This window comes from Trichoderma atroviride, chromosome 2 (assembly GCF_020647795.1).
Source record: "Trichoderma atroviride chromosome 2, complete sequence".
Lineage (NCBI taxonomy): Eukaryota > Fungi > Ascomycota > Sordariomycetes > Hypocreales > Hypocreaceae > Trichoderma > Trichoderma atroviride.
In genome coordinates this window covers 6,530,779-6,544,484 of record NC_089401.1, presented here as the reverse complement: position 1 = coordinate 6,544,484, position 13,706 = coordinate 6,530,779, and the positions used below count along the sequence as shown (strand labels likewise).

Below are 13,706 nucleotides of genomic sequence, written 5' to 3'. Positions count from 1 at the left end.
ATGGACGAGACATTGGTGGACGCAGAAGATGGTGCCGCGATCGCTCTGCTGGATGGAATCTCATCATCCTCGCCAGCCTTGCCATTGATCTTTTTCTTAAACTTTCCCGACAGGTTGCTCTTGAATTTCCGAAGGCACTCCGTACTTTTGCCAGAAACCAGCTTCAAACTCTCTGCAGCAATCGTTATCGTACCAGGTCAATGCTTACTACATTTCCAGCGGTCATGCGGCTGAGCCTAATATGCGGATGCCTAGCGATTAGCCGACCCATGGGGCTTGCAGCAAGACTCGACCATCGCATTGAATTGTCTAGGAGGGAGTATATTGATTAGTAGGTGTTGTACGTTTCAATAGCCAGTATGTTCATAATACTTTGAGAATACATCAAGTTTAAAGGGCGCTGGACGAAAGGAACAGCCCATGTAAACACCAGCTAAAGCCTGATGCCCTGCAGAGCACACCAATCAGCATATTGACCTGTTAGAACTAGAATGCGCATCTCAACGCGTTAAATCGATTCATACGACGAACACTTACATAAGAATTTGCACTCTGGTGATGCTAGCCATTCATTAATAGAACGCTAGAGATCCTACATTCTGATTCAAGAAGCCATGGAATCAAAATTAGGTATTTATCACATGCTAAATCTCGCGGCGTATCACATGCTCAAGAATGAGAATAACATGGAAAGCTTTTATGAGTAGGGGAGTAAAAGCCAAAAAGATCTCCACTTAAGCGTGCAACTAGGATCGCCATTCATGCGAATAAGCTGATCTCGCTAATAACGGCAAGCACGGGTATAACGGGTTATTGGAGGTTATTGGAACGGTGATTGGTCTGCCAAGATATTCATCTTTTTGTCTGTGTCTGTGGCTGAATAAAGTACTTTGTAGATGTAGATCGAGAGGTAAATTAGCAGTAGCACGATTCAATAGCACTGCAGTTGCTAGTTCTACGTAGGCATTCTTTAGTCTCACCAGGGGTGTGGCTTCGATGTAATTTCAGGCAACTAACTGCGTTCTCTTTTAACTTTTATATATACAATCGGGTCCTAGTTATCCTATTCTCATGGCTCTTCAATCCTGATATCTTCCGTCCAATTTTCTTTAGGCTGGCTGTACAGGTTCCAAGCTTGCTCGGCAATGTTTCTGGGATTCAGGTACTTGTTTGTCTCCGTTACATATCCAGCAACGGTCAGGATAGCGACGTGAACGCCTTTTGGTTCATACACCTTTCGGAGAGATCGAGTAAAGTTTTTCTGAGCTGCCTTGGACATGGATAAAGAGACGAGGTTGGCCTCTGGGGCCTCGGGGAGATGGGAGCTGGTAACGATGACCGTAGGCTTGGCACTAGCATCAGAAGATGCTAAAGCCATAAGCTGCGGGAAAGCCCACTTGGAGAGATTGTTTAGTGCTATGGTAGAGATCTTGAAGTCACGCAGCAGCTCATTGTCGCTAACTTCCAGATGGCTAGATTCTGCGACTATGGCTGCGTTGAACAAGACAAACTCAACCGTTCCAAGATCATTGCTAATCTGGGCGAGTGTTGTGGTAAACTTGGCAGGGTCGAGGACGTCGGTCGAATAGGTCTTCACAGTGACATTGCCACTAGAAGCACTTGTAACAAAAGCGGCGTCTTTCTCAAGCTGTGTAGGATTCCTAGCAACGAGAGCGACTTTGTTGAATTTATTGGCCGCGAACACGGCAGCAGTGTTGCTGCCAATTCCAGGGCCCGAGCCGACGATGACGACGGCGTTGTCAGAACGAGCAGACATTTTTGTGTATGAGTTGATGATTGATTGAAGTTTCAAGTGTTTATAAGGAGTCTTGAAGTAGAATATGTGGTGATGTTTGCTAAAGCTGTGATACTTTTGTAGTAATGTATTGCTGAGTCTGCTAGAACAACATTTCTGTCATAATGATGGACTTTTGTCTTCTATTTAAGCTGTTGAAAATTTTGTAAACTCCTCAAACTCCCATCCTATCAACTCTGATCGAATAATACTGTTCCCCATGAAGCCACATCGGTTTTGCTTCAGCCACAACAGTTGACAACCATTATTAAGCTGGTTGCTGGGCTTAGTGGCCAATGACGGATATGTTGTCTCCTATAGCGCTGCGTCGCAAAGCATCTCCGCGGAAGCTTAACAATCGGCTTGCGGTCGGCTATGCCACATGGGATTTAGACTCGGCAGTAGGGACCGTAGAGTTTACTGATAAAGCAGACGTGCGCTCTCGTTTTGTCTTTATTAGCCTTAAAAGAGTAAAAGGTCCCGCGTGTAAGTTTTAATTTTCTTGCCGTCTCTTTTTGCCGTGAGACATCTTCTGGCCTATTTTCACGCTGTTACTGATGTGCCATAACGAATACAGCGCTAAGAACGCAGCTTCATCAACACACGGGAACCCCGTTGAGGTAGTCCACCACGGTATCTCCGCAAACAGAAAGAAATCAAGTTGATTAAACCAACAGCTAGTTTCTAATTGCCTAGGTAAACTGAAAACCAGCCTTGCAAGGCGTTGATACTTGGGCTGACTTGTGTCATAGGCCGCGACTATATTCCCGCCAAAGCTAAGCCAAGCTAAGAATTGCCAACCGCAGTTCTGTTTCTCAGCTCTTTTCTTTGGATCGTTAATAGTCGCCCCAGTCCTTTTGTTTCGACATTCAGTAATCGTCCCATGATGGCGACTCAACGTACTGCGGAATTGAGGCGCATGCTGGCCCTCTCCTATCCATGGGTCAAGAAACCCTTCGTTGTTGGTGCACCCATGCGCATCCTGGCCGGCCCTCAATTGGCTGTCGCCGTGTCTGCGGCCGGCGGCCTTGGGTTCATGGGACCACAAGCCAAACCAGATGGAGTGCTCGCCGATCTCGACAAGGCAAGAGAACTGATAGAAGCGTCGAATCTGCGCCACCCCCTGCTCCCCATTGGCGTGGGCTTTCAGGTATGGAATGGAGACTTGAAGGTTGCAACAAGCGCTGTTGAGAAGCATAAACCATGTGCTGTTTGGCTGTTTGCGCCCAAGAATGGCCAGGCAGAGTTGGATGAATGGACCGTTTCTCTTCGAAAAGTTTCTCCTGATACAAAGATTTGGATCCAGGTCGGTACGCTGAGTGACGCCATTGCGGCTATCAACAGCTCAGCGCCTCCAGACGTTCTCGTCGTTCAAGGCTCCGAAGCAGGCGGACATGGAATGGCAAAGGAGAGCACAGGGACCATTGTTCTCTTTCCAGAAGTCGCCGATGCCGTCAACGCTAGGAAAGATCTCGGAATACCTGTAGTTGCGGCGGGAGGCATCATCGACGGTCGAGGTGCAGCAGCCGCATTTTCGCTAGGAGCCGCCGCCGTCGCCATGGGCACTCGTTTCCTTGCTTCTTCAGAAGCACGCATCGCAAAGGGATACCAAGATGAAGTTGTTCGAGCGTCTGATGGCGCCAAAAACACTCTTCGCACCCACTTATACAACCACCTGCGGGGCACTTTTGGCTGGCCTGATATATTTGCCCCTCGAACTCTCATCAACCGCAGCTGGATTGACCACGAAGCTGGTGTTCCATTTGAGAAGCTTCAAGTGCTACACGACGAGGCTGCCAAGAGTGGCGACGCCGGATGGGGCCCAGAGGGAAGGCTGGCAACGTATGTTGGTGCAGGTGTAGGTCTTGTAAGAGACGTGAAAGACGCGGCTACAATTGTCGACGAGGTAAGAAATGAGGCGAGGGATATTCTCAAGGCTTTGAGCGATGATCATTCAGAATAAAGATGTAGTTTAATTTACAAAAGGGAGACTTACAACCAGTAGGCGGATGGATAAACGAAAAGATTCAGCATTATTGCCCCTTAATGCTCTCAAATCCGCATCCTTGCTGGTGATGGCAGTGACATGAGTGATTCAAACATGTGAGAGAGAATTACAAAGCAGTCGCGCAATCGCAACCATGCTGTCTCGTTATTGAGTTGTTGGACGATTGATTTTTATTGTACCCCGCGTTAGGTGACTCAATCGCCGACGCAGACGATTGCGCGGATTGAGTACCCGTAAACTGGATTGGTAATTACCATTTCCACCAACGCACTAATATCAGTAGAAGGATCATCAATGATATAAGAGCTCGGTATATTCCTACCATTTCGCGAATAACGACCGATAATCAACCTCCCTTCTACTCAATTCTACACCGGAATTCTCGATATGACGCTGCCATTTAATAAGAGCCAGGCTCTCCCACGCCAGCGTATTCGCCAACTTATACCTCACCTACGGCTTGGAAAATGGCCTACGGGCCCCCTCAATTCCATCACCGACGTTCCAGGGGTTCTCGCCCATACTGAGTCAATCCATAGTTCTCCCCATAGCAAAGAGACATCTCCCGATATTAATACTGGAGTCACTGTCATCTTGCCTAGGCCTGACTGGTACAAGTATGCAAGCTTTGCTGGCGTCTTCAATTTCAACGGCTGCGGAGAAATGACATCCGCTCACTGGCTTAATGAAACGGGTCAACTTCATTCGCCAATTGTTTTAACTACGACTTCAGCCGTTGGCGATGCGTATCGTGGAATCTGGGAATACACGCTCGAGCATCACTCCAATGAAGATAAAGAGCCCAACATCTTCCTCGTGCCCACCGTTGCTGAAACCTACGACGGATATCTCAATGATCAAAGCAGATTCGCCGTCACTCCGCAGCACATTGTCAACGGTATCAAAAGCGCAACTGCAGATGCTGTGCAAGAAGGGAGCGTGGGAGGTGGAACAGGCATGATGTGCCATCGCTTCAAAGGGGGCACTGGATCTAGCAGCCGCTTAGTCAAAGGATACGACCATCAGGGGAATGAAAAGTCCTATTCAGTTGGAGTGCTTGTTCAGGCCAATTATGGATCAATGGAGAACCTGCATATCGGAGGCGTCCCAGTAGGCCAAATTCTTAAAGAACAAGAGAATCAAGCATTGCCAAGTCTCAAACCTGGAGAGAAGGAGCCTCGAAAAGACGGTAGCATCATCATCGTCGTTGCAACAGACGCTCCTCTTCTGCCCATTCAGCTCCAGCGATTGGCTAAGCGTGCCACTGTCGGGTTGGCCAAGGTCGGAGGCTACGGCAACAATACTTCGGGAGATATATTTCTTGCATTTTCTAATGCAAACAAGATTCCGTTCTCAGAGTCCGGGACTAAAAAGACCTACGAGCCGCAGCCGTATGGCGTGCAAGTGTCAGATAACTTTACCATTGATGGATTATTTGAGGCTGCGGCTGATGCGACCGAAGAGGCGATTTACAACGCGCTTTGTATGGCTGAAACGATGAAAGGATTCAAGGAGAGAAGAGTCGAAGCTCTTGATTTGGCCAGGGTAAAGGAGATTGTTGAGAAGAGGTTGTGAAACGATTATGCGGTGAGAATCGGTTTAGGTATCACAAGACGTGTTCACAAGGAGAGAATTAATATAAGCTAAATTTAATCTTACTTTCAATTTTAAAATGTGAGCTTCTTGATCAGAACTTAGTGTTGTCTTTCGCATCTTTCTTGGCCCACTTGAATCTGCAGCCAGGTGGCAAACAGCACAATCTGTTTGGTGGGAAAAAATGGCTGAGTGAAGTCTGTCTCATTAAAGTCTTATACTGGACGTCATCGCGCGTTCGGCTCGTCGCTTCGGCCCCCACACCAAGAATATCTTGTGTTTGTGTAGGGTTACAGTGAAACTAGACGCCTATTTTCATGTCTCAGCTTCGGGAATCCTGAGATGCTCGGTCCCGAAGACAAAATTCAAGCATGAAATTATAGTAGAGATCGACAATTTTATTTGAAGATCTTATAGGATCTTTCTTATAATAGAACAGAATTCGAGTATAAAAAGCTGACCACGACCGTGAATAACTCTCTATTCCTCAGACAACTCCTTCTCGATTAAACTACACAAGATCATAAAACTCGATACACAATATCCAAAATGCAATCTCTCATCTTTGTCCTTGCTCTTTTCGCCTCTGCGGCCATGGGAATGCCATCCGAGCTGTAAGTCAATCATATTCCTGCCGCTGCCTACATATGTATCCTAACTGGTTTGCCAGCAATAAGCGAGTCAACTGCTGTCTTTACTACCCAGGTCCCAAGTCCAACTGCAAAGCCGACTGTATTGATCCGTCATTCTGCAAAGCATATGGCATTCCTCAGACCGGTTACTGGTGTGACTGCGGTCCAGCTGCGCACTGCAATTCTTAAATGGCGGGAACACTTTGTGCTTGGAAGATGGATAAACCTCTAGCAAAGCTGCAAATGAGAAATCGGAACGTGAAACACTCTTTTGTATGAAGATTATGTCATTGATTACTATATAACGATAATCTCGAGTCATTACTATCATACATGATCATTAAACCACCTTATACAAAACTACTGAGGTCGACGCACAAGGTTCGCTGGATCAGACATTGCAGCAGCAGCTCGCACATTCAGCCTTCTCTTCTTATGAGAGTTTGGAGTGCTTGTGTGTCCCTTTTCGTGTCCAAAGATGGCCCACTCTGCGACTGTAGCTCCGGTGCCGTTCTTTGCCACGACGTCGATATGGTCGAGACCTTGGTTGCCCACAATGAGGAGTGATGCATATTTAGATGCAGCAACGGGCTGAGACAAAGTGACATTAGTCGTGTTACCGATAGGAATGGCAATGACGTTCAAGTCAGTAGTATGAACGTCATAAGGATTGGACTGCTTGATGTTCGTCAAAGATGTGACAACCTTGAAGTTCGAGCCATGCTTTTGTGACTTTAGAGCTGCCGCCGGGTCGCTAATTGCCTCGTGGTGGAAAATGACAGTTGCGTTGACAGGAGGTGCCTGAGCCCAGTCAAAGTGGAAGCCTGAGACCAAGGATCCCACGTCCTCCTTGTCGAGCGTTATGGTAATGGAGCTTACATCGGCAGCAGAGGCAGGCTGCCACTTGGTAGATGTAGCACCGTCCACGGCTGCAATGGGGAACTGACCAGGCACATAAGTGTCAGGAGAGCTGGCGGCGTTGCACTGCACCAAGTTGCCAGCGTAAGTTTGCTGAGAGCCAAGCTGCCTGTTGGAGACGACAACAGATCCTTTGACGGGCAGTTGATAAGCTTTGGGGCTTTGCTCGGATCCAGAGTGGATGGTAATAGCCTTTTTAGCAAAGCGTTGATCCGCTCCATCAAGCGCAGCAATGCCGCTGGCACGGCTAATAGTCGTGTGGGTGTAGTTGGACCAAGCCGAGATGGGCCAGCCGCGCCAGTAGAATGTCCTGTATCTAAGGTAGGGGATCTGCGGAGGCAGGTTTGGATCGATGTGTAGGAAGTCATCGGGCACGAGCCGGAGTCCAAGGTAACCAAAGAGAACGACTTGGTTGGCGCCGCCGTGGCCAGTGAGGAAGGGATAGGCCGGGTGCGTGCCGCCATTGATGCTAGCATCATCAATGAGCTGCTCTGAGATTTGATAGAATGGCGCGCGGACGTATGGCTTGTAGGCGTACTGAGCATACGTGTATGATGAGCATCCTGAGGGAGAAATTTCATTGGCAACAATGGAGAAGAAGGCGTAGGTCATAGCAGGCCCATCAGGGGATTGCTTGTTGGCATACTACGTCACGGGTCAGTAATTAGTTGGCATGGAAGCATGAATTCTGTAGGAACTCACATAATCAAGATCGTTGAGGGCGTCTTGGGAGCTGTAGTTGGTAGCGTAGCTCAAAGGATAAGTGATCATGATCACGTCTGCCTGTTTAACCACAGCACTGCCGTTCATGGTGGTAAACTCCAATGTGACTCCATTTTCTCGAAGCACCAGCGAGTTGGACGCCATTTTGGCCCAAGTCTTGTTCTGCTCGATACCAAATTGCTTGCGGAAGGTATTTGCGTTCTGCAGGTGTTCCGCAATGAGAGGCATCGTGTATCCACCGGCATCGACATGGTTTGCATACTCATCCTGCAGTCTGTTAGTAAGAGAATAGAAACATCGTATGAGAATGAACTTACAGGGTCAGTCATATTGGTCAAAGTCCATGATGTCTTGTTGGGCTTCAGCAGGTTTCCGTACAGCTGAGCGATGGAGTCGTAAACTGGGAAGAGGTTCTCCTGGAAGTTCTTGGTGTCGCCGCTAACAACCCACTGGTTGACGAGAGACAGGCCAATATCTCCATTCAAATGGTACTCGTAGTCCCAGCAGGGCCCTGTAGCAGTGCAGTTTCCATAACGGCCACTGGTCCACGGGAAGACGGCAGCATCAGCAGAGAAGAAAGTCTCATTTTGGGAACCCGCAGCTTTAGTCTTTACATTTTCCTTGGCCATACCGTATCTCGCCAGACGATAGTTTGTGATTCTCTCAGCAGCTTCTGGGTGGGCAGCAACCAAGCCGGGTTGCATCCAAAGATCAGCATCCCAAAAAACTTGTCCAGCATAAGAGTCGGAAGTCAGTCCGCCGACAGAAATACTGTCAACATTGACTGGGGCTCCGTTGACCTCCTTGCTTCCATTTTTGCCCACTGTGTTTTGCAAAAGGTAATAAGCGTTGGTGACGGCCATGATGGCAGAGTCGATGATGTAGTTGTCTGCTGGAAGCTTGCCAGTCTTGGGATCGGCGAAGCTGTCGACAGAGCTTTCAGGCATGACAGTTGCCCACTCCTTGACGTGGTAGTTTAGCGACTTGGTGTATCCATTGCTCAATGCTGCAGCAGCCGCGCTCTTGGCAATTTGTCTGGGATTCTTGAAGGCATCAGAAGATGCAGCTCCAACAAATTTGGTCACGCGTGCGGCGTGTCCAGCTGAAAACTTGACTGAAACGGCTTGTGCAATGGAAGATGCGTTGGTATGTACGTATGGCTTGCTCTTCACAATCTTGCGGCTATCCAGGTTTACACCTCCAGAGCCAGTAATGTCAGCATACACAAAAGCTGTGACATTAGAAACGCCGTTTGGTCGTACGGCTGAGAAGATGGCGTTGCCGTCTTGTCCAGATTCCACAAAGTCGGTGCGTACGGCAGCAAAGCCATCGAGAACATTGACAATTGATGCCTGCACGTTCTTGGATGAAGTGACTTCCATATCGACCACGGCTTGGTTCACGTATAATTTGTTGGCAAAGATGCGATAGCTGATGTCGAAGCTTCCTTTGTTGCCCTTGGGAGTCCACTTGTATGACCAGCTCAGCACTCCAGCCTTGTAGTCATAGGTCGATCGGAAGTTTGTGAGGGTTCGGTTATCAACCGTAGCATCAAGATAAGTATTGTCACCCAGATCCAAGATGAGCCCGCTCCAATGAGGAATGCCGCTAATGGCAGTGTCGGAGCCATACTGTGAGATCCATGGGAAGTTTGTCCCGTTCATTACGGGCTGAGAGTCCCAGAAACCAGCAATGGTTGCAAAAGACTGGCGCCTCGAGAACAAGGGCCAGCCGCTGATAACGTCGCCATTCTCTTCTGTGTCGAGCTCAAAGAAAGGTCCGACACTGGCCACATTGATGCCGAGATAGCCATTGGCCACAGAACCTCGTGATTCAAATGCGCCCTGCTTCAATTGTGTTGTGCTGAGCAGCCAATTGTCTTCGTCCCAGGTCACTCCAGCGAAATCGGTCTTGTACACGTTCTTGCTGAACTGGGGTCCTGTGCTTGATCCGCCATTTCTGCTCAGGCAATCTGCGACGCGATCGTTTGAGGTTGCGCTGTAAACAGGATGGATGAGCTGAAGCAGCGACAGCAATGCTGCTCCGGACAAGGTCTAAAATATCATGTATTAGTATGCATCTGCTTGAACAAGAAAACAGTTATCGAGTGCTGGGAGGTACTCACTGTTGACCGCATTTTCTCAGCCTGTCAACGGGCAAAGCAAGCGCGATGCCAATTTACACTGCGGTATAAGTTGAAATAAACCCGCCACGAGGTATCGCAGTTGCATGCAGATACTGGCTGGGGTTTCATCGAAGAGCTGAGAGTGCGGCATCTTGCCCAGTATTTAAGCCTATCCTGCTGCTCCCTCCAACGCTGGTAATTCTCCGCGTAGATCACCGCTTGGGCCCCCAGAGTTGGCGATGGGGTGTGGAGAGGACAAGGTGATTTGGGCAAGGCTATGGCCGTAATACGGAGAAGCCTGCACAACCAGCGCGACTGAGGTCATTTCAGGGCATCTCCACCACCCGAATCTGGCCGTTTGATGATCGTCTTTGCTAGCTTGACTTGGCTCTTGCGTGGGATGATTTCATCAATTAATTTCGCCGTCAACCAAGTCTACTAGGCGCCCACAGCCTCTAGCCAAGACACATGTAGTACTACTAGTATTACCGGTTTCACGGCTGCTTCGCCGCAGCTCCCAATTTACAAGCAGGGCTCGTAGAAGAACCTACGCTAATTACGTATAGCTCCAACGCGTTTTGACCCTTTTTCCCATCGTCAAAGTCCACCCGTCATCGCTAGATTACCCCACAAGCATCCCCAGACCCGGCAACGAGCCGTGAAAGGGCCGATAGTGCCGTGGCACCACCACTGTAGCGCCATAATGCCCTGCCAAGAACATGCTGAGGAGGAGAAAGAGGAGCAGGCGGAGGTCTTGAACATGACTATTTACGTGTTGAACGAACCGGACAAGCTGATGCTGAAGAAGACAGTGAGGCTGAGTAGATGATCAGCCTATAAAGTGGAATGGCACGCAGGCAAAAGCAGTGACATCCCTGTTCCTAGTGCTGTTTGTTACTGATTCATACTGCAGTCTCTATCCCTTGATACTCAAATGTGCAGTGACCACTTCAGTCATAGCGTAGTTATCGTGTCAGGGCAAAGAGGCACTTGTCATAGGAAGGAGTAGCTAATGCATGTAAATGCCTAGTTCGGTGAACAGTGACATACTCGCGAAAGTAGTCTCTGCAAATCGCCTCATACGTACATCAAGCATTGTTGTTGGTGCCCGCGATATGTTCGGTGAGGCCGCGCAAAAGTTCCCCTGCGGCAGTCCTCGAATCAGAAGCCGATCTAACTCCACACCAATACCGAGATAACCGGTTTCGGGGCCTGGAGAGTACTGCCAGCAAATATTGCTCAGGCACGAACATATCTGCCGCGCAGCCGACTCAATACTATACAAACCGCGTGACCAGCGGGAATGCTTTCCGATGCGGAGAGTAAGCGAGGCCTGGCTGCTGGATAGCGGATTCGAAAATTCACTGGGTGATTCGTTAATGCTTATGCCCTCCTTGGCACGATAGACTGTGGGGAGACCCGAAATGATCTCGGCAGAAGGCCTCCGAAGTCTAGAATCCAGGTCAGCTCCGAATTTTCAGTTCTTGGAACTTTTCATGGAGTACCCCTTGAAATTCTTACATTGATCCCTACCAGACCGGGCCGATTAACATATCTCCTGAATAAGTGGCAATGGTTTCCATAGTCAATGGTGGCGCCCAGGAGGTTAGTATGTTAACAGTACCAAGCCGCTGTTTCTTCGTGATAATTCCGAACGGTATTGCCAATGCGCCTCCTTGTCGAGAACGAAAGACTCTCAGTGGTGTTATCTACTCATTCATAATAGTGTGACATTGGTTTTATGTATTTCGAATTAGAATGTGATATCAAAATGTTATGTCTTGTGCCAAGAATATATGTAGGAGTAGGTACCTATATATGGGCATAAGTTCAAACATGTTTTACCGTCTGGACAATATATTATTCCAAAATGAGCACGCAATCAGAGTCAATAACCATGAAAATATTTTGGAGTCGCTACATGCTTCCATAGGAAAATTGTTTCCCTCTCGGAGTGTAGAATACAAGTGTATACCGATATTCAGTTCTTAGATGGCAATCCTGAATGTTCTGTGTTGAATAGATTGAGCTGAAGTTGGAAAGCTTATCCATTCTGTGTTTGCCCATGTTACCAGGTGATTGGCGCACAATAAAGTGTTCTTGCTCTAAGAAAATGATCAACAAAAAAGAACCCTTGTTTTACAGATTGGCATTATATGCGACTGAGAGAGTCACACTTGATTTGAGTGGATTAGAGGCGGCAATATTCCTGTATTGCATCAATTGCTGTGAAGCTCAGCGAAGGATCAACATACGTGCATTTCCCCAGCGCACCACTGCAGGTACTATTTCGCTTAACCCATTTGCGTTTTTTGAGTCAGATGGGCATACTCGCTTTTGTAGTTAATATTTCCCTGTTTGCTTTTTGTGAGGTTGCAATGATCTTGAATCACCGTCATCTTAGGGCTGTGTCATAATATTGATCTTGGCAGCAGGTGAGTCATAAATCGGGCGATTGGCGATAAGCGTCAGAATAAACCCCAAGAGCGACAGAGGTTTGTGCCAAATCAGGCAGTCGAAATAACTCTATTCACACTTAACTTTAGACTCCAGACATTTCAAGGCGAGCAGAGTAAATCTGCCGAAGGTGACAGATGCACCGCCAAAGTTAAAATACCTAGATATGACACATTTTAGCTCGAGTCATTCGGTAACCGTCTAAGCACACTTTCTTCTATCAACACGCACCCGCTTGCTTTATAAAATCCTACTGCGAGGGCATTTGAGCAGAGCTCCTGCAAGAGCTGCCATCTCTGTGCCAACGCAAAGCGCATCGTTTCAGCCCACAAACAATTCGCAACAACGCAAAATGCGGCTTTCAGTCGTCAATTATCAACATGTCCTACAAGATCTGGACAAGGGTGCCCCGATAAACTTTAACACCAACTTCCACACCGCTGAAGAGGCGCCGAATCTTCCCATCCCCACCAACAAACCATATGACTACGAAATATGGCTGCCCTTGATACTAAAATCCCGAGGTCTGTCTCCTGCCGCGCTTCAAGTCGTCAAGCTCTCGCGCGCACAGATCAGAGTGCTGGTCAGTGCAGCTGCAGCTTCAATCCATACTGGCGTGCTTAATCGATCTTATGCCGAAGATCTCGAAGATGACGTTTATCCTGCCTTTAAAGGGCTCCATTTTCCTCCGGAAGGGCTTTTCATGCGCCTTGGGGCATGTTCTCCAAAGGATGGTGCGCAACTTACGCCTGGGAAGCTGGCGATTCATTCCGTCGAGGACATTGTGCTCCGCATCACTACGTCCGCGAGAACGTGGAGCGCACTGACGAATATACTCAACCATGAAGGCGAAGAAGGTCACGTATACTTTCTTCCATTCAACGCCGAAATGAGATCTGAGAGGGAATATCGCGTCTTTTGTGTCCCCAGCTCGTTGAACATATCTGGTGTTAGCCAGTATAAATGGCATAAGCCGTGGGTATTTGCCCATGAAAACAAAGATGAGATGACGAATATTGCTCACACGATTCTTGGCGGCATTCAAGAAGTTCATGCCGAAATTATCGCCTATATGAAGGCGCATGATGACAATGAGCTAGAGAATCTTATTCGGTCCCAGGGTTTTACTTTTGACGTACTCTACGATGAAAAGACGGAGAAATGCGCCTTGATTGAGCTCAACACTTTTGGGGTGAGGAGTGCATGCGGCTCCTGTCTTTTCCAGTGGCTGAAAGATCGAGCGTCGTTGTATGGAGAGACTGGCGATGTTGAATTTCGTGTTGCGGTGTGAGATTAAACTTGACAATCCAATAGCGATATGAAGACTGGACTAGATCAAGAAACAAGGTTTTGAGAGGCATATCAAAATGAGTTATTGAGTATATTATTTTCTGAAAATGCAAAAGACTGTTCAAGGCTTGCTAGAGCATGGTATATCTCATCGAAACATATTCC

The 13,706-nt window shown here is 48.0% G+C and overlaps 6 protein-coding genes across 6 annotated transcripts; 4 read left to right on the top strand and 2 right to left on the bottom strand.

Annotated features, from left to right (window-relative positions):
* Positions 1-1,016: 1,016 nt before the first annotated feature.
* On the bottom strand, positions 1,017-1,940 carry TrAtP1_005035 (uncharacterized protein). The gene has a single exon (XM_014084377.2). It carries the CDS (start codon positions 1,775-1,777, stop codon positions 1,070-1,072), a length of 708 nt encoding a protein of 235 aa, XP_013939852.2. The 5' UTR covers positions 1,778-1,940; the 3' UTR covers positions 1,017-1,069.
* Positions 1,941-2,278: 338 nt separating this feature from the next.
* TrAtP1_005034 (uncharacterized protein) lies at positions 2,279-3,848 on the top strand. The gene is made up of 2 exons (XM_066112556.1): positions 2,279-2,491; positions 2,548-3,848. Exon 2 carries the CDS (start codon positions 2,679-2,681, stop codon positions 3,756-3,758), a length of 1,080 nt encoding a protein of 359 aa, XP_065968641.1. The 5' UTR covers positions 2,279-2,491; positions 2,548-2,678; the 3' UTR covers positions 3,759-3,848.
* Positions 3,849-4,190: 342 nt separating this feature from the next.
* TrAtP1_005033 (uncharacterized protein) lies at positions 4,191-5,378 on the top strand (the record flags this gene model as incomplete). Its single annotated transcript, XM_014084375.2, has 1 exon — positions 4,191-5,378. One exon carries the CDS (start codon positions 4,191-4,193, stop codon positions 5,376-5,378), a length of 1,188 nt encoding a protein of 395 aa, XP_013939850.1.
* A 567-nt stretch (positions 5,379-5,945) lies between these two features.
* TrAtP1_005032 (uncharacterized protein) lies at positions 5,946-6,217 on the top strand (the record flags this gene model as incomplete). The annotated part of the gene is made up of 2 exons (XM_066112555.1): positions 5,946-6,010; positions 6,067-6,217. The coding sequence occupies 2 exons, from the start codon at positions 5,946-5,948 to the stop codon at positions 6,215-6,217; spliced, it is 216 nt and encodes a 71-aa protein (XP_065968640.1).
* Positions 6,161-9,912, bottom strand: TrAtP1_005031 (uncharacterized protein). The gene is made up of 4 exons (XM_014084374.2): positions 9,795-9,912; positions 7,987-9,723; positions 7,649-7,936; positions 6,161-7,591 (listed from the first exon to the last, which is right to left on the bottom strand). The coding sequence occupies exons 1-4, from the start codon at positions 9,804-9,806 to the stop codon at positions 6,389-6,391; spliced, it is 3,240 nt and encodes a 1,079-aa protein (XP_013939849.1). The 5' UTR covers positions 9,807-9,912; the 3' UTR covers positions 6,161-6,388.
* A 2,691-nt stretch (positions 9,913-12,603) lies between these two features.
* TrAtP1_005030 (uncharacterized protein) lies at positions 12,604-13,542 on the top strand (the record flags this gene model as incomplete). Its single annotated transcript, XM_066112554.1, has 1 exon — positions 12,604-13,542. One exon carries the CDS (start codon positions 12,604-12,606, stop codon positions 13,540-13,542), a length of 939 nt encoding a protein of 312 aa, XP_065968639.1.
* Positions 13,543-13,706: the final 164 nt, after the last annotated feature.